Genomic DNA, 20,004 nt, shown 5'->3' on the forward strand with positions numbered 1-20,004 from the left:
TTTCTCTTACCAGTATATAAACCCATAGGCATTGCTGCTTTTTTTCACCCTATTTCAGCATCGGAAGGGTAGAAAATTGAATGTTTACTTGAACTAGCGCCTGCTGTATTGTGGTGATGAAAACATTGATGGATACTGCCCCAAAGCATTCTTAGTGCTTCCAATGTGAGTTATTTTACATTTTAGGTATGTGTGCAAGCAGTTAGTTTAAATAAAGACTGGTGCAGCTGGTGAATGTAGGAATAACATAAAGTGCAGGGGGAAGGCTCTTCAGAAGAGCGAACTGGAGAGGGAGTTTGGCTGCAGGATGTGACATGGTTGAAGCACATTGGCAGGAGCGGTAAGGACGGTGCTTCAAACAATGTACCCGCTTCATTCTGGATTATTCTTTTTAATACTCCTTTTTCTGCGATTTCTCCAGTTGCAATAGTCAGTATTTGTGTTGTTAAGGCCTTTCCTATTTGCCATACTGGTTTAATTGCTATTGTAATTACGGAGAGATGTATAGGAGGCGGTGTTGTTGCTGGTAGCTGTGGGATGGGAAGGTGATGGTGTTCTGCGCTGTGAGCAGATCTGTACAAAGTTTAAACAATGGGGTGTGAGTAAGGAGTGCACACCTCCACCTTGCAAACCTCGTAGTCTTCCTACTGCTGTGCAACTACACGTGCAAATCCTGCAGGCAGGCAGAAAGGGGAGGGCTTCCACCGTTATAACGTCATTCACTTAATTAGTAGTATTTTCTATAACTCGATCGTGAGACTGAGGTGAAAGGTTATTACCTAACGAGGCAAATCCAAGACTCATTTGAGATTGTAAAGTGCCAATATGCTGCAACTGTGCCACTTCAGTGAAAATGGCTTACCTTATGTTTAATGGTTTACTTGACCTTTTGTGTCATATTATTTTCATGTTCTCTATGGAAGAACGGTAAATTAGAAGATGTTGGCAGACCTGCGTCACTGGTGTATGATAGGTGTGGTGAAGTCTGTATTGGCCAAAGGAGAAGCCAGTCTCTCTCTTTGTGTTTTTCCTCAATTACAGTGTTGATTATATCTCTGCAAGTAGAGACCTACTTGCTTTGTCCCAGCTGTGGAGGTGGGGGCTGCCCTGTCTGTGCCTAGAGCCGGCAGGTCAGCGCCAGCTTTTCCTGTTGGTAATGACTCTGCATTACTTCTTCCTTTGAAAATGCCCTACTGGAAATCTGCTAATTGTCTGTTAATGGACTTCTGGAACAGCTTGCTGTTGAGAAAGCTGGATTCCCTGGTGGTCGCCATCCAAATGTACAGTTTGGTTTGTTGCATTTGTAGAACTTATGCCAGTAAGTAGTATTTTCATCATTAATAACACCAGCAAGCTTTGGGTGCACTCTGTTTCTCAGAGAAAAATGCAAACCCCGCAGGTATGATTAGCATAGGTTACATACATATATATATATGTGTGTGTGATTAACATGTTTATATATACGTGTGTGTGTATGGACACCCACATATGCATGCAGAGAAAGGCAAGTATATTGATTATGCTGAAATTCATTAGTCTGATCCCTGCAGTGTTTCTCTTGACCTTAACAAGAATCGACTGTGATTGAGGACTAGGGAGTGAGATCTTGCCTTTGAAGTTTGTTAATGCAAATTAAATGCTTATGCTATACTTCATTAGTGTTCATCAAACACATGCTGTATGGAGTATATTTGAAAAGGGAAAAAGACTCCCTTAGGCATAAAACTACACGTGAAACCCTTATTTCAGTAACACTAATGCTCCGTTCCCAGTTCCCCAAAGTGTGGGGGAAATGCTGAGGAGGGTTATGGGAGTTCACTGCCGTCATCTCGGCGCTGGTGACTTTCTGGACTAGTAGTAGTTGTCTTTCCTCTTTAAATGTGGCCTGTGAAACGGAGAGAGCTGGAGTTGTCTCACCTTCGTTTTGATACATAAAAAAGGACTAAAAGGAAAGGAAAAGCTGTACACTGAAATTATATTCTTTGTTATATCATACTTTTTAGGTATATATAAAATATATAGATACCGTCTGTTACAACTGGTGTGAAGGGAGATTAGTGCTTGCTTGCTCCAGGACAGTACTGATGCTGGCAATGGAGTGAAAATTCTTATTCCAGCCGTGCCAGCCTCATGTGAGGCTGCCATGCAGCTGAGCAGATAATAGACTTCTTTCTTTCTTCAAATACACATGTATCTTTTCATTGCAAGAAAAGATAAATCTTACTAGGAAAAAAGACTAGTCAGTGCATCCTTTACGTTGGGGTGAGCGTAATCTCTGCTGATGCATATATACATCCTCGCTTCACAGAAGGTTCAGAACAAGAAGAGAGCAACAGAAAGAGCCGTTAATGCATGGAATAAACACCTATCACAGATGCAGAGCTGTGACATTCATTTGAGCCAGGGGTTCACAGCTAGTGTATGAAAAGCGAGTTTGGACGACACTTACAAGTCAACCCTTTTTACAAGATGAACATCTGAAATTTTCCATTTGTGGTAACGCTTGGCAGCTACAGACCTGTTATGACGTACATCAGTTTTTCTACTGTGCTAGTTTGGAGCAACTGGATGCAGTATATCCAACAACTTGTTAAAAAAAAAAATAAATCCGACAATACTAAAAACTTAAGAGTGATAAAAATGCTGTGTAGCTAGAATTACTGCATTTTGCAGCTTGTACTCTGGATTTCTTCCAGTGTGGTGACTGGAATGTTGGAGCCTTGAACTCTTCAACGTGTTTGAATGACGTTAATTTTTTAAATAGCTTATTTATTAAAAAAAAGGGGGGGCGAGAAAAAGCATTAGTGGCACAAAATATCAGACGCTACAATTTGTTACGTCAAGTCTTTTGTTCATTGATGGTTTTAGTCATTGAGCCCAGTGGGGCAGGAGCTGTCGGGTAAGAACCGGCAGCGACTTGAGCTGTGGTGGGAATGGCCAGTCCGGTTCCCTGGCAGGAGGGGCTGGCTGCAACACTGAGAGGGCCCCGCGTTCATCCCTGGAGGATCATGGGCCTTACAACAAGGCAAAGTGAGTGACTTTCTTTAAAGGCAGAGCCTAAAATATTCTGTTTCTAAATTTTGGGTTTATCATTGTAAATGTGTGATTTTACACAATAACTTCAAAAAAAGATTTAGTATATGGAGTAAGTCAGAACTGACTGGAACGTGGTTGGCCTCCATTGTGAGGGATTAGGAGTTCATTATTGTGAAAACCAAACTGGTTTCTTATTTTGAGGCATTTTTGCTATGTTTTCTGAACACCTGAAACTTAAGCTCAGTAGGTTTTCCATAATTATATCCCATTGCACATAGTGGTCATGTACAAGGAAACTAAATCCTACAAATCCTACAAGGAAACCAAATCACCCGATACTTTTTAGCCATGCAATGATTTAAAATTGGATTGTCTGATAAAAGCAAGGGGGATTTACCTTTCACTTTGTTTACAGTGCACAAGCATCTGTTTATAGCTGACAGCCGAAGGTCTAATTCAGAGTACGCCACCTCTTGCGAAGTTGATAGTTTTATAGCTGTATAGCAAGCCTGTGACTCCCTCCTCCTTCCCAACTCCCTACCGAGTTTGGTATCTGTTTATCTGTTCTCCCTGAGGACTGTGTGTTTCACTTCTAAAGGTGACAGTGATCTTGGAATACATTTTTTTTATTCCTCTAATTCTTTGGCACCTTCTATATTTACCTCTCAACAGTGCTGGTTTATGTGTGATTCCATGTAAGTTAAAAACATCACAACAGAATCTCACTGAAAGAACATGAAAATAGACTGTGCGTAGCAAATGTGAAATAATAGCCAACTTGTCCAAACAATTTTTAGATTTAAAATAAGTGATTTTCTCATTTTTAAAAAATATTTTTTTAATTATCTCATTTTGCATATGTTAATATATTCCTGCAAGCCTGTTTTTCATATCTCTCTTCCCACCCCCCACTCCCCACCCCCAATAAAATGTGGCAATACTAATACAGTTTGAGTGAAATTCTGGGGTTTTTTCCAAATAAGGCTAGATTATATCTCTTTTTCTGTTTGAGATGTTTTGGGATCTCTGCCAGAAGGTTTCTACCTCAGCTTGGTGGGTATTTTTTTTCTTTCCTTTCTTTGCAGTCTCTATAAACTGTGTTGCCAGGATTATGAAACATGTTCTGAAGATATACGCAGACACTAAAGTGGTATCTGTGTAAAAGGCGAGTAAGCAACAGACAGTTTTACTCCTTGTGTGACACTTACGCATGGCTTTGTTGTCTGTCTTCAGACTGTTGCGTCAGATGTGCTGTTCTGTTGTACTCCTTTTGCCATTTGTGGTTGAAGAGTATTTTATATTTTGTTCTAACGAGCTGTTTGTGTAAGTATGCTTTAGTTTTACATGGTCAAATGTGGTAGAAGTACTTTATACATTTGAATTAGCTTTGATTTCTTTAGTATTTTTCATTAAAATCAATTTTTACCTTTTTTGAAGTGAACAAAAGACTTTTTCTGTAGGACAAGGAGTGGCGCATTTTGGCAGTGTGCTGTTATTTTAGTAGTTGGTCAGATACTCCTATGGCAATCACACGTACATGTTTACAAAGTATTTTTGCACTGTGCAGAGTGCACAAAAGAAGAGAGGTCAGAAATTAGTCCCCTCCTGACACCGTTCAGTGACACACTTAGTTTTTATTCACTGCCTGGGGTGAAGATGGTAAACTGTGGTTCTGGGGCTGGTTGGGGTCTTGTGGTATGACCCCATGGTTTGCTTTCCAGTGTTGTGTGTGAGATACATGTGTTGCTGGAGCTGGGCTTTACTGAGGGGTCCTCAGGAGGCTGGAGGTTGTTATGCTGCGCTTCAGACCTCTTGAGACCTCTATGATGGTCCTCTCTTGGTGACTCTTAAGACACCCAAAGGCACGAGCGGCTGATGCAACCTTGCAGGAGGAGTCTTCCTCGGTTGCTTACTGGATGTGCCTCCTTGTACACAAGTACCTGTGCACATGTCCCTGTTTTGTGTCCTTTGGGTAAAGTCTCCTGAATGATGGAAAGAGAGTGATCTGGCTGTGGCTTGTTGGGAAGCAGGTTAGAAGAGTGTCAGTTGTTCCTTGCTCAGCAGGGAGAGTGCTTCTGTTCACAGGATTCATTTGATGACACATCAGTTTATGACATGTTAGGAAATCTATAAATAGTCTTGCAATGGAAAGAAAGCACTAGAGAAATTTTTTATTTCGTGTGGACAAACGGTAGGGAGTTCATTGAATATGAGTAGCCCCCAATTTGACTAAAAGCCAAAGAGAAGGCATGGGAAAAAATAATTGCTTTCTTTTTGATGGCATGGGCTGTGGTGTCTTGGCGCGTTTGAGTGCTGAAGTTTTTAGCTGTTAAGGCCTGTGATGGTGAAAAATAACGCCAGATGATGGTGAAAAATAACGCCAGATGATGGTGGGCACCAAAGGGTTTTCACTGGTGGTGTGTGTCTGCAAGCTCTGCAAACCGCCACCATGCATGTGTTGCTCTCGAGAACAGTGCATGTTGTCTGGAGGCACAGGGGTGTGCTGCTGGTCCTACAGCTCGCTGGAAACCCTGATGACTTGGCCAGCTCTGCTGATAGATCAGGTCCCTGACAAAGTCATCTGATAGAAATAGAGAACCCCCTCTGGGGTAGTTAAAGCAGTCGTTAATATTTAACGTGGTACTGTTGGAGAATACTTTCAGATTGATGTTTTGGTTGTTTCATTAAGTCTTTAGCCTTTTTTCCCCAAAAAATATTTATTACGCTTCGTTCTAAGCATTTTTAATACAACAAACGGTACGTAAATCTTTATGGGAAAGTGAGGGATAGTTTCTTCTGAACTCCCGGGTTTGGGCTTCGCTCCCGATCAAGTGTTGTTTTCCAGCACCAGGGATGGAGCGGGGACCTTTACAGAACAGTTGAGATGCCTACACGGTGACCTGCTGCTTGTTTCTCCTCATAAAGGTTCGGCTGTTAACAACCACCACGGCTGCTACTGGTTTGGGGAACATGTTTTATATTTCACTGAGCCGACAAGAGGGAAAACTATTTTATCTGTGTTGAAAGGAAGACCTGCTGGCTCGTATCCCGAGACTGGAGGCTTACCTCTCGCCTGTCAAACCTGTCAACGTGTAACATGAGTTGTCAAAATAGGTGATGAATGACCAGATGGTGAAGCACCCTTGCTTGCTTCCCTTAAAACTCTGTAGTCTGCAAACTTGTCTCCTTTACTTGCTGATCTCTTTGCCACTGTGAAATGTATCTGCAGGGCTGTGGGCTAAGGCAGTGGTGCGTTGTGTTGTGAGCCTGGTCTAGGAGTGCAGAAACCCTTCTCCTTCCAGGTAGGAAAATGTTACTCCGCCTGTTGCCCGGAATAGTACAGGTAATATACAGTAGTGCTGTGAAAGAGAGGAAAGCAGAGCCTGGAGTCAGAATCTGGCTCCAAACCAGAGTATATGGCAACACACCATACAGCTGAGGAGTGTGACTCGTATTTCATGTTGTTCACTGCTAGAGCATCTAAGCTTTGCTGTAAAGGAAGCTGATGTTCAAATGTAAATCAACAGGGAAATTAAATGAGTTAATTGTTAACTTTTAAGATGCAAACAGTCAAGATGCACTGAGTAAAAATGAAAACTTCTGTTTTCTGTGCTTGGTTCATAATAAAGCAAGTTTGTGCTTTGCCTGATTTCACTGGCAGGATCGCTGCCTGCAGAGAGCTACAATAAGCTCTGCTAATGTCTGCACCATTACTGCACTCGGGGTAGAGCTACATCTTTTCTTCCCCCCCCCCCCCCCACGTGCCTTCAAAATATGAGCTGCTCCAACTTCTATTTTTAACTTTCCTAAGTGAAACGAGATTAAACATGAAGCAGTAGTCCACGGCAGCGAGTAATTTTCCCAGAATGATTGTAGGAACCTGATAAACACAGTTCTCATTTATTTTATTGTAAGAGAACAGAGCAGCAGAAAAAAAGCTGACCACGTGGTCTTTTAAGGGAACGACAGGTCATGTCACCAGTTCCGGGACTGTCAGAGTGTGTATGTGTCTATCTGTGTGTGTCTTTTCCTGCTTTTACTCCCTCCCTTGAATATTTTTTTTGTTTGCCATCTGGTATTTATTCTGTCCTATCTGGATTTCTCTCTGCCTTTTATTTTCCTTTCTGTCATTAGCAGTACTGCATTAAATGGCTTCCATCTGTTGAGAGTTCTTATTTTTGAATCTAGCTCCTTGAGGAGGACCAAAGAAGAATCTGTTTTAGACTGAATAACATAATCTGCAAAGATTTTTATGTTCTCCAAGAAGGCAACTTGCCTCTGCTGAAGCTTCAGGGCACACGTATGTGCACATTAATTTTGAAAAAGATTGAATCTGTCAAACTTGGCTGTAACATGGATGCATGTTTAAGAACTACTGGAAATGTGACGTTTCTGTGCCTCTACCCCAAGTGGCAAAACGCTTTCTGAACCATAGCAAAGAATTCAACTCAGCTGGGGAGAAAACCGATAGCAAAGCTTTGGCTTTTTTTGCTGTGCTTCAGTTGAGTACAGGCCAGGATGGACAACCTCTATTTGTATTTTAATACATTTATATTTTTATTCCTCCTATTTGACCCTCGTAGTTGCAACTGTATCTGCTATTAATAGAACATTTCCTTATTTTTTTCGGTTCCCTGTTTTTCCTCTGGCCTGTCGACTTATCTGTGCTCTCTGAGAAGCACTTTCCATTGCCTTTTTTCTTGTGCATCTCTTCCTCTTTCTATTTTCAATAATTTAAGTACAAATTTAAGTAAATTTGGAAACTATTATTAGGAAGGGGGAGGTGCTTTTTAATGTTTATTGCTTAATATCCAAGCTTTTAGTATCTGTTTGTAATCTGAGTATGCAGGCGCTGTTTGAAGATCTAGCCATGACTAATGGCGTTAGTGGGTGGGCTTGTTCTGTTTGGGTTTTTTTTAATTTATTCTCATTCTGTAAGTGGTATAAAGCCTAGACAGAGTCTTTAGGTCAGTCCAGACAGAGTAAGCCTAATGATTCTCGATTTTTCCTTCAGCTGAATCTGTTTTTTAAGATGGGGCTAGGGTGGGGAAGCCACTTTTTTGAGCTCAGCCCAGCAAATTTGCAGGAAGTATGATCTGACCACAGGAGCATGGCTCAGGTTGCGGTTCATCTGCTGGCTGCCTATTTTAATCAGCATTTCATCCTCCTTTGTCATCAACTGAGCCTTCATACTGCAGGAAAGTGATACCTCCTGCAAATAAATTTAGGAAGTGGTGTTTTATGGAATTATGAGTTCAAACTGGTCACTTCTAGCAGACATACAGACTAATGGCAGAGGCAGGCTGGATTAAAAAATGTTGTGGTCACTTCAGATGTTTTAAAAACTAATGCCAAGATCTCTTTTGTGTTCAGTTGTAAGCTAGGCCAGAAACAGCTGAATATCTACTCCCCTCTTACTGAACTTCGTGTTCAAATGAAAAAGTAATTTTAGCAGAGGACGTCAAGTTAGGTGAGCTTGTATGCAAAAAAACCAAGATAGGGGTTTGAGGGGGTTTCTGCGTGGTGGAAACCTTGGGGAGAGAGAATGGAGGAGTCAGTCAGGACGCATGGAAGCAACCCGCTCAGAAGGGGTTTATCTTCATTGTGCACATTTGACAAGTCTGGGTAGAATCAAGCTTAATAAGGTTAGAAATGCAGGAAGCATGTAATTTTTCCTGAAACTTCATCATGCACACGCATTTTTCCCATCTGCAGTAGCAGTTAAGTAATTTTTTTGTTGTTGCTGTGTGTTGCGAATCCTCTCGTCTGAGGAGAAAGCTTGATGAAAGTCAGAGTAACTCCAAAATATTTCCAAGTCTGCCGACGGTCCGTTGACCTGGTTAGTGTCTCCTTGGCAACGAATCAGAAGGCTCCACAGGTTGGAATAAGAAATAGTTGTTGCAGAAGATCTATTACACACTAGAAAAAAAAATAAACTACAGGTTTTAACATAAATTATTATTCTCTTAATGATTCACAGTTAGCTCTTTTCTATTAGCAAACAGTTTCATTTCACTTTTAACTGTGTATTACAGCTCAGTAAGAAGCAAACAAATAATGCTGGGACACAGTATGGAACTTGAATGATGGCAATGCGTGCGATCTCCCGTGGATTAGATGAAGACTTAAAGATTAGTTAAAATCTTGCTACTTCAATGTAGAAATACCAAATGTGTTGTCAAGGTCACTTGTGATTTCTGACTTACAAATTTGTGGGGGGGTGTTGAAGTCTTTAGCTTTCGGATTTTTTCAGAAAGATGGATCACCATTTTCAAGTGCAGACAGACAGGCTGTTGCATCTAATTTTATCTTAATTCCAATTCTCAGGAGAGCTCTTGGACTCTAATAAACAGTGTTTGTGAGGCACAACCTACCAGCTAGTTGAAAACCTCCACTGTCTCCGGAAACGTGGGAAAGTCTACTGGACTAATATCCAGGCAACATCTCTGGGAACAGCTCATTTATTACAGGACTGGGTATCTCGGCAGCCCTTGGGAGAGAGTCTGGTTAGTACATACTTACAAAGGAGGACCCAGAAACCACAGGGTTGCAGGGATCTTCTCAAATTCCTCCTGTCTGAAGCTACTATTTGTAGAAGAACATGCTGAGCTGACTTTGGCAAATAGCTTAGTGTCACTAGGACCCGTGCGTGCCATTACGTCCAAAGATGAGGAGACAGAGAACCTCTCCCAGGGTTGCCTTTCTTCTTAGACAGGGGGAAAGAAACCGCACGCCCCAAAGCTGCATGCAGCAGGCACCCCCATTTGCCCCAAATCCAGTAAAAGTTTTCTTCTAAGGTTGGTAAGAGGAAGAAATGCCTAGTAACCTGAAGTAAACAGGAATTGGTTTTGTGTGATCAAAGTGGTTTGGCCGAGTGGGGTCCCTTGACGTGTTCCTGCTGTCTGCAGCTGGCCCCCGCCTCTGTCCATGTGCTCCCACCATCTGAGAATGGTTTTAAGGTTGTATTTCCAAGAGCATCCAAAAGGCAAGGGCTGTGAAGCAGGACTAGCCTCTCGTCCCTGCCTCCCAAAAACCTGAAGAGGCGAGTTTGTTAGTAGGCAGGCGGCACTGAATCGTTTATTTCTCTGAGCTTGTGATGCCTTTGTGCTGCGGGCTGGCAGCAGCCTGCAGCTTTGAGGGTCAGCTGGCGAAAATGCCTACACATGCTGGCATGGGCAGCTCTTGGAGCTCGTACCGGGTGGTTGACAAGTAACGTTTTATTTCTGGAAATGAAGTCAGTTTTTTCCTGGTGGGTTTTGCCGATTGTCATTTCTTAGTAGTACTGCGTGCTTGTCAGGCTCTATTTCTCAGAAGAGACGATGAATTTAAGTCTGTTTTCCTGTTCTGTGTACTAAGGCACATGTCTAATGAATCTAATTAAGCCAATACAAAACTCTCCAGATTATCAAATACTGTTCCATTAAGGAAATAGTATTTGAAGTCATATTTTTATTGGCTGAATTATATTTGAAGACATAGTGGGTAAGTGTTGAGGGTGAACACAAGGAAAAGGCGGTGTGACCAAAACTGTTTCTTGTTCAGAAGCATCTGCCCAGCCTCTGGAAGGACAGGTGTGTGCCCAGCTGCTGAGGGTAGAATTTGCGTGTTTGTAGTATGACATGCTGTCCATAAGCTGTGCTTCCTGGGGATGGAGGGAGATATTTCTATTTTAACAAATCTCAAAGTACGTAATGGGAGGAAATTTTTAATATCTAATGGTGTTCTCTTACAGATTTTCTTTTTGAAAATAGGCTTTTTTTACTTAGTCGCTTGAGCGAACAGTCATGGTAATGTAAATTACTGGCATAGAACAGCTGTGATTCTGTACATTCTTAGAAAATTTTTTTGCTTTTTGTTGGTTGAAGATTTTCATGGTGAAATAGTAAATAATTTGTGATTACCAATAAAAACTGGAATTAGGACCTACATAACCTTTTTTCCTCAGTGCTACGGCACTTCTCGACGTGCTGTAGAATGGCATAGAGATGGGGCAGAATGTAAATAGAAAGGGGGCTGTGACAATACGTTGCAAAAGTATGCTTATTGAGGACTGCTGAAGAGAGGAGGTGGGAAACAACTAAGGCAGGATCTCCACGTAGACACGCTTAGCTCAGAATGTAAAGTCTATATAACATACTGCTGTAGGTCATTGGCAGTGACTCAAGGTACAGCAGTAGATCCTGCACTTTAAGTTCTGTCTGGACCAAGTAATTGGCATTAATAAGATGTACCCCTCTCGAACCAATGCTGACAGTGATTCAGCTGTAGGAACTGATGGATAAAACAGGTTTCAACACCTTTAAGTCCTGAGAAGTTTGCAGTTAACAATGCTAACGTGTGCGTGTGTTGTTTATTCCAGCAGTGAAACCATCTTTATCGCTGTGTGGGAGGTGGACAGCAGCTGGCCATTGTCCTGGGGGTGGCAAATGCTCACCCGAAGCTCCTAGGGCTTAAAAGCAGGAGAGGAGACCTACACTCACATATTTTATCTGTCTTTAGTTATAAGCACAGAAGAACCACTCATGTTTTAAGTTTAAATTAATCTCTAGAAATATCAATAAGGTGTATTCACTATAATTCGATATTCTATCTAACAAATGAGCATTGTTAAAAGTAATAGGAAGAACTGTTCGTAATGCTTGGCAGAACATGACTGGAAATACAAATTTTTGCCAAGTTAAATTAAAACATCTCCTCAAGCTTAAAAAAAGTAAAAAATTTAACTGTGACCATTCATAAGAGCAATGGAGAACTGCTATGCTTGTTTAAAGAATTAATTGTATAGGTGTTGTATACAACTAGTTGTACAGTTGTATATTGTTTATAACAATAACAGAGATGGAAGACCAGCAAGGACCTTAATTGTGCTCTCATTCTTTGTAACTTGTATCAGGTTTCCTGTCCATGGTGAAATGTTTCAAAGTTAAGATGAAGAAGGATATTAAAATGAGTTGCTGTTCTTCGGTGACTTGAAAAGTTTTATAGCTGGTGGGTTTTACCGAGGAATTTAAAAAAATATATCTCCATTAATATCTTCATGCAGCTATACTGAAGTATAACTTGTTCATTGTTTGATCCATTTCCAATTAAAATTCATGTTATTTTTTTTTAAAAGGAGGTTTTAAGTAGTTGTCATATTTCCAAGCTGAGAGAGTCTAGTCTGAACGATGGCCTATAGTGGCATACCAAAATACAGCATAGTTATCTTACGGTTTCTTAGCAGTTTACGTGTACAGGATGAAGTGATCCATATCATGTGTACATGTGCACACATGTCTGTGTGTGAGAGAGAGATAAATGGCTGTTAATTATGAACATGGCTTCCTTCCTTTGTTTTACGTGGTAGTGTTTTGGTAGCAAACTGTATCGGGGTGCTTGTAGTATATGAACATACCGAGTTTTTAAACATAGCCCGCACCGGATCTTAACTAATTGTCAATCTGTTGATGATCTCTGCCAAACAGGCAAGTATAACTGCCCTGTTATAAGCCCTAGCAATATTGCTCTGTTTTCCTTATGCTTTAAAACTGCAAGCTTGGTCATAAGCTTCCTCTTTCAGATACACTTCAAAGTCAAATTTATGTCATGTGTCAAGCACAATAAGGAACTTTGTGTGTGCGTCTTTTTCCAGCTTAGCAAAGCACCGCCAGAAATCTTGCTGCATCTTGCAAAAGAGTTGTTGCAAAGGGGGTAAGGTTAAAAAGAATCTGAGGTATTACAAATGTGTAGTGTTTGAAGGTTATAAAAATCAAGCCTAGAAAAGGATTACCTGTTTATTTGATCCAGTGAATCTGCATCTACGACACCTTTGCTTGGTTCAGTGCAGCGGATGCAGTTTATGTTCTTGGTTTTTGCACGGGAATAAAACAGAAGGCAATTTTCTGCACAGCTGAACTGAGAAGAAAGTCTGCATCTCAACTTGATCTTAGTCTTGACACAGCTTACATAAGGTGCTGGGGTCTGGGGTTGTTGATTCACCTCTGTTCCTCCTCTGTTCCATAAAACAACACAAAAGGTGTATGTAGGCGGTAGCCAGTGTCACACAACACGCAAACAGATCCCCACACAGATGTAGTGATACGAAAAATACTAAAACAAAATATTCCACTGTACTGTTAATGGACAGTCCTGTTCATGTAAGACGTGGATGTAGGAAAGGACTGTCAGCCTAAATAGCTTTTCTTTGAAAATGAAAAGTGCTTTTTTCACTTACAGCATAATTAGGTATTACAGGATAATTACCTCAAGTGAAATATCCTCATGATAAAAGGAAGCAATATATACAGACATGGCGAATGCCCTGTAGAAAAGACGGTGGTGCACTAGGCATCTCAAATTTTACAATAAATTGGCAGATGCTCCTATTAAGCTGGAACCCTGATACAGCCAAGCAGTGACTTCTAGTGTGGATTGCTGTTTCTTTTCTCTGCCATGTAACAGATGGCTGCTAATCCATTCTGAGAGCTAGGGAAGGTGGCACATCCCTCTAAGAAGAAAAAATATATATATATATATTCACACACACATTACAGAAGCTTCAGGAGAGAGATTTTACACGTGGATGATAAAAGGCAGCTAATGGTTGTAGATCACAAGTTGTTTGTTGGGGTTTTTGGGGGTGTTGTTTCTGGTTTGCTTTTCCTTTTGAGCAGAGCGCCGAAGGTGAGGCGGACGCGGTGGGGTGGCTGCGGAAGGCTGCTGAGCACGTCCTGGTGTCGGCTTCCCTCCCTTCGAACCAGCAAACCCGCCGCTGTTCTGTCACTTGCGTGATGCGCGAGCTCTTTGGTTTGGCCTTAGTTCTTGTGCTTTCTTGTTACCTGCCGTTTTATTTCAAAAAGGACTGTCAGTGCTGATGCGGCTGAGATGGTGTATACTTTGACGTGTCTGGTCTAGAGGAAGGCGGCAGAGCCGGCCGGTAGCTCACCCCGCTGGCAGTTGCAGTTCGCTGCCGGTGAAGCAGCAGGTCCTTGGCCAGCTCGCAGAGCGCCAACCCCCTGTTTTGAAGTAAGCGTCACCCAGTTTTGCAGAGGAGCGATGTGAAACACACAGCGTGCGTCTGGCCAGAAGCCACACAGTGTCACCCCCTTGGCTATTGAGAGCGAGATCGGTGCTTCCCTGAGCACGTGGAATACGGCGGCAGGAATACCACGTCAGGGAGAATGCAGTGAAGGCGAATCCCAAAGATTGCAGCATTGACCGCTCTTCACCTTGCTGTGCTCCATGTTGGCGCATGCTTGGAGGTGCCGCGTTCGTTTCAGACAAGCTGCATCCATTTTGGGTGAGAATGAAGCAGAAGCGTCTGCTTGAAACGGTGGTGGGGAAGCTTAGCCACAGTTTCCTCTCTCTCTGCCTCCTGTCCTCCCCTCCCTGCATGGCCGTATTTTGCAAGCATTGCCAGTTAGGCGATGCAAATGTAAGGCTGTAGGATTACCAGTTTTGGAAAATTAGGTGGGAAAACTGGCAATCTATTAAAAAAAGGTAGTTGGGAAGAATAATTTCTGTTGCTGCGCAGGGAGGAGGAGCGAAGGACCCCGTACGCTTCCTGGCAAAACACAAACATAGTGTTTACCCTGACAGAGTCCGCTGATGCGTGGGAAGAAGCTGCAGTCATGTTTTTAAGGATTGCTCCGTGCACATGGACCCTCCCTGGGAAGTCCCACGCTTTGCCGCTGCACCCACACGCCGCTGCGGCCAGTGCTGCAGGCCCCGCTTCACTGGTGCACCGTGTACCGGTTGTGCTGCCTTGTCTGTGGTGCTGGGGTGGCCCGTGAAGCTGCGGGTGTTGCAGGGAGCTGGCATGTCTCCTCTCTTGTTTCAGCCTTGGCCGGGCGCGTGTCACGTTTGCCCCAGCTTTCCTGTTTAATAGACCATCAGAACAGCAGTATCATGGCAGAGTCCTGGCCCGGTGTTCCCAGTAGTGACCAGTTGGGTATGCCTAGGGCATACTGGAGGAGGGGGCCAGGGAAACAGTGAGAAAATTCTCTTTGTTATCCTGTACCAGTACTGCATTCCCAAAGGCGCTCCCAGTTCCCTCATCACTGTTCCCGATCCATTGCCCTCCAGCTGTCGGAGGACAGGAATCTGGGATAAGTAGCAGGCACTTGCAAATGGCATTTTAATGAAAGTTGTCAGGTTATTTCCATAACCCGGATTTATTTGCACTATATCTTTAAAATCCAATGTTTGTAAAACCCTAAAGACGTGGCCTTCTGCTAGACTGTATTTTTGAGCAAGCTTTTCCCTTTTACTCCTTTTATATTCCCTACAGTCGATTGCTTCAGCAGACATGGATTTGAATCAACTTGAGGCTTTTCTCACTGCCCAAACCAAAAAACAAGGTGGCATCACATCAGATCAAGCTGCAGTCATTGCAAAATTTTGGAAGAACCACCGACTAAAGATTCATGAGAGCCTGATCAACCAAAGCCGTTGGGACAATGTCTTGAAAAACATGAGCTGGCGAGTGGATCTGAAATCACAGTCAAGACACGTTGATCAGATAAACACTCCTGTTGCGATAGTTGAGATGGAACTGGGAAAAAATGGGCAGGTAAGCTTTCTTTTGCAAAATATATAAACCTGATTTATCTACATACATGCTGCGACATTTTACCTTTGCTGAGTTCACTGCATCCAGATCAAGTCAGTGTATTTTTCACCACCGGGTCTTCAATGTACTTGAACTTGTTCTCCATCTTTAGATACAAAGATGCATTCTGGGTGGTGAATGCAATTTTGGGTTTTGTTTTATATCGTCATATATGTCTTGACAGCGCTTTTTACGTTAAGCTTGGAAAATCTGAGGATGTAGAAATCAAACATAAAATCAGCTGAACCAGCAGTTATATTAAAATTATATTTGTATTCCATGTGCTGCAAAATTGATCAGTCTTTTTTTCCTAATCAAATACTGAAATTAGGTAGTACCTGCAACGTAGAAGCTGAAAAAGAGCAAAGTTCACAAATTGTGATGATCAAGCATCCCTGACATTTTAGGACAAAGGAGGGGAAAGACTCCTCTTTTATCTTGCATAACGTCTATTTTCATATTGCAAGTACGTCTTTATTACCAGTCACATTATATAATCTGGTCTTATCTGCCAGAGAAACAGATACAGCTCTATTGGTGCTGAACACTGCATTTCTTTTTTAATCTTTATAATTCATATGGATGTACAACTAAAGGCATGACTTCCCATCTTCTGTTTATCTGGTTTTTTCTGACAGGAAATGTGTTTCAGTTTGGTATCTTTTTCCTCTGCAATGTGTTAGTGAATCTTACAACGTCATCTCTTATCAGTAGCTACTGCAACTTACACCATGGGCTAATTTGGGGATGTTAACTATTAACATTTAGCAAGTTTCCTTGGATTTCATAATCCATTTCATAGTTGTAGTAGCTTGTAGCAAAAGAGTACCTGGATTAGGTACAGCTAAAATGTGGGTGGCATACACACACACACGTACATGCACGCACCTGGAGTATACCTATGCAGACCACGTGATTTAATTGAAACTCTGTGGTTATACCAAGGCCAGAATAAATAAATGTACAAGTAAATTGGGGTCATACAGAGACTATCTATCTATCTACGTATATCATTAAAGTTACTCTGTTAGTCCACTCTTCCTCTCAGTCTCCGAAAGCTTATCCTTCCTAAGTGCCGACCCTCCGCCTTTCACTCCTGTATCTCTGCAGTGGCCAATTTAATAATGGTGTGTGGTTTTAGGTTTTTTCCTAGCCTCGCAAAAGTGGAGTTTTCTGCTGAGGATCTTGAGATTGGAAATAATTACATTCTATTAGTAACAAATGGAAAAAGTTTTACAAAAAAAAAAAAGTTTGAATACATTAGTGAGCAAATGGGAAAAATACCTGTGTTCATTAAAAGAAAAGAATCCTTGAGTCAGAACCACTGTTGTATTTCATAAGGGAATTCTGTAGTCAGTGACCCTTGTTTTGAAGTTGTTTTTTCCCCAGTAATGGATTATTACGGTAACATCAGTCCATAAATACATTTGTATTCCATCCACCCTGTGCAGTGACAGAAAGGAGATGTGGACATGAAGGAAGAATACGCATTTCTGAGATGCTGTAATTTCTCTTACCAAAGAGCCCCGCAACAAAACCAAAATGAATTATTTTAGTAATGAAGCTTCATGTTTCAAAGGGAAGTGGTTGTGCGAATCTTTTTTTTTGAACAGCCATCAGATGTAACTTTTGCCTCCTTTGCTGAGGGCAGTAGTGAGCTGTCAGCAAGTCTGACGCTTGCTTCAAGTAAGGGTATTAGACTGGTACTTCCAGAAAAAATCATGGAGTTAATTAGCATTGTCACCACTTGAGTCAAAATCACCATTTATTGTAAGGAGCTGCGGTTTCCCATAGCCTTTAGCTTTCGTTAAATAGGTTCTCTGCTGAAAAGCTTTTGGTTGAGGCAGTCGGTATGAGGCTGCATGCTCCTGTGATGGGCTGAGCTTTGGGAACTCCAGGACTGAAAGGGCAGCAAGTGGGTTGCTAGAACAGTTCTTTGAACCCTCAGCCTCCTCCTGCATTTGGTGTCCTCCTGGAAGGATGGGTGCAGAGACTACTACTGGAGGTTGAACATGTTCTTGTATGCTGGATCCAGCCCACAAACTTAAATCATCAAGTTTTATACCCTTTATATGTATTTTTACTTTATCATTAGCTCACTGCTATCTGTTCTAAATATCAGGTTTTGTAGCACATCAAACAAACACATGCTGGTACCTTTCTGACACTAAACGGCGAGAACGTGTTTTCTAAAAGGTTGTCAGTCGTAGATGTGATTTGGCGAATACTGAAGATCTGGATATGCAGAATAAAGCTGGCTGATGATTCAGGAGTAAATTATTCAGAACAGACTGTTTTCATTTGGACACTTGATAACAGGGGAGTATACAAATGCATTGATGTGTAACGAATTGACATTAATATTTCATACGTTTCAACAGAAGCAAAGAAATTCTCTGCAGAAAATGTACCTTTCCAGAATTTAAAGTTGCTCTGGTTCTTCTCTGGGTCTCTAGACTGGATTTAGATGTCTGCGCCGCAGAAGACCAGACAGGGTGGTGGAGTTTCTGCTGCCTCTGCTTCAATAAGTAACCTTGCTTTCTGCTTGTTATCTCTGAATTTTAATCACTAAAATCTTTCGTGATGGAAAGACTGTATAAGACCTAATATGCCTAGAAATGGGGAATTTGAAGTGACTGCTTCATAAGTGCTAGCATGTTTACATGAATTTTGTCAAATTTCAATTATGTTTTTTGATGTGAGAGATATTTCTGGCTTTGAGAATCCATTACAGCTTGCATGCATTAATTCTTACTGTCCTCGGCATTACTGATAATGGAAAAAAATGAACCCTTTTCTCTTAAGTGCTCTTAAAAACACTTCTAATGAGAAACATTAAGAAATACTGGTGCTCCAAACTTTGGAAAGTTTCGTTCAGGATCTGTAACTTGCAGTTTGAACGCTTGTTCTTCAGTAAAGATCCTACAGCAACATTTGGAGTTCCCTTTATGCTGGTTTTTATAGTCTTTATACATCCTGGTTAAAGGGAGATGACCATGCCAGCCATGAAGTACTGTGCTTTGAAAACCCATTTTCTTGAACAATATGACTAAAAATAAAATCCTAAAGCAGTTGCACTTTAACCTACATTTGCCTTCATCTGTTTGTGGTATTCAGTGCTCAACACTGCCAGTTCATTCTTTCCTTCTGAACAGCCCATCTTTCCTTTTGCACAATGGTTTGCTCCTCCTGTATCTCTGTACCTTGCTGGCATTACCTTAAAATATCTGTAGCTCCCTGCCCCCTTCTTTATGTCCTTTTAAATCTTGTTCTCACTCTCTGAGCATCACTGTAAAGCTGTTTTGACATGAAATTTCAACCGGACACGAAGCTGCTGGGAGGGACAGGAGTGAGTTGGAGAGTTGCCCTTCTCATGCCCTTCCTGCCCCGCTGCGTCAACATTGCTCCCTATGGCAAAGGGTCGCTGCTGCGCAATGTTAGGTTACCTGCAGCTTTCAGTCACACGGTTATATCTGACCTTGTCGTTAATAGAAAATAAATGCATTGATTTTGCACTCTGGCTTGGCATTAAGATATATTTAAACTTCTTTAATAGTTTCGGGAGTTCTGGGACCCCCAGGACTGAAAGGGCAGCAAGCCTCCCTTGGCTGTGTTCTGTCTGCTAGTATTGTGGGCCGATTTGCCAGGAAGTTTTACTTTCTTGCGGCGTTACGTATTTTGCAGTTTAATGTCTAGTACCGATCAAATGTTATAGATTAGTCTGAGTATTTATGCTTCAGCTTCTTTATAGGGTGGGTATTTTCTTCACATGCATGTCTTTTCAATGTTAAAGATACTGGTAATCCACGTAATAGCACTTTGGTTAGTTCTGTGGGATGTTAAGTATGTTTTACGAGCCAGGAGTATTTTCTGCCCTAATTTAATACGAAGTCTAGGATTCCACTGCAGGATTCTTCCCAGAAAGACCCGAGGAAATTGCACCAGGATTATGGATGAGAGGGGTTTTCCCTAAAAAATATCTCTTCTCTTTCCTTTTCTAAAACATCTGCCTGGCAGAGGTGTCATAAAAATTACTTAATAGTGTACACTAGGTAAATACTACTATATAGCAAATACTAAAAGCTAAATATTTGCTAGTTCTGAATATATTTTGATTGTCACTTTAGACTCTTGCCACAGTTTTCATGGGAGAAATACTTTCTGATGAAAGGACTTCCTCAATAGTGACCTTTTGCCTGTGCAAGAACTCACCTGATAATGAAAAATCAGTTTACCGTAGGTATATGACATCCGCTCTTTGCTAGCGGCTGCCTCCAGACCCTGGTAATTCAGAGAAAATAATAATAATTCAGGTAATAATTCTGTTAATTCAGGTGCAGAAAGAATTCATAATGAACATAGACAATTGCCACATGCTA

At 41.6% G+C, this 20,004-nt stretch overlaps 1 protein-coding gene across 6 annotated transcripts in view; it reads left to right on the forward strand.

Annotated features, from left to right (window-relative positions):
* Positions 1-20,004, forward strand: part of COMMD1 (copper metabolism domain containing 1) — a 78,932-nt gene that overhangs the window by 5,450 nt on the left and 53,478 nt on the right. For 4 of the 6 annotated variants that reach the window (XM_037393075.1, XM_037393077.1, XM_037393074.1 and 1 more), the window contains one exon: positions 15,305-15,586. In XM_037393075.1, coding sequence (XP_037248972.1) covers positions 15,305-15,586 — 282 coding nt within the window. Of the gene's footprint in view, positions 1-7,078; positions 7,337-15,304; positions 15,587-17,747; positions 19,154-20,004 lie in introns of those variants that run through there. The other 2 variants (XM_037393076.1, XM_037393079.1) reach the window with 2 other exon arrangements.

Source organism: Falco rusticolus, chromosome 6 (genome assembly GCF_015220075.1).
Source record: "Falco rusticolus isolate bFalRus1 chromosome 6, bFalRus1.pri, whole genome shotgun sequence".
In the NCBI taxonomy this organism is placed as follows: domain Eukaryota; kingdom Metazoa; phylum Chordata; class Aves; order Falconiformes; family Falconidae; genus Falco; species Falco rusticolus.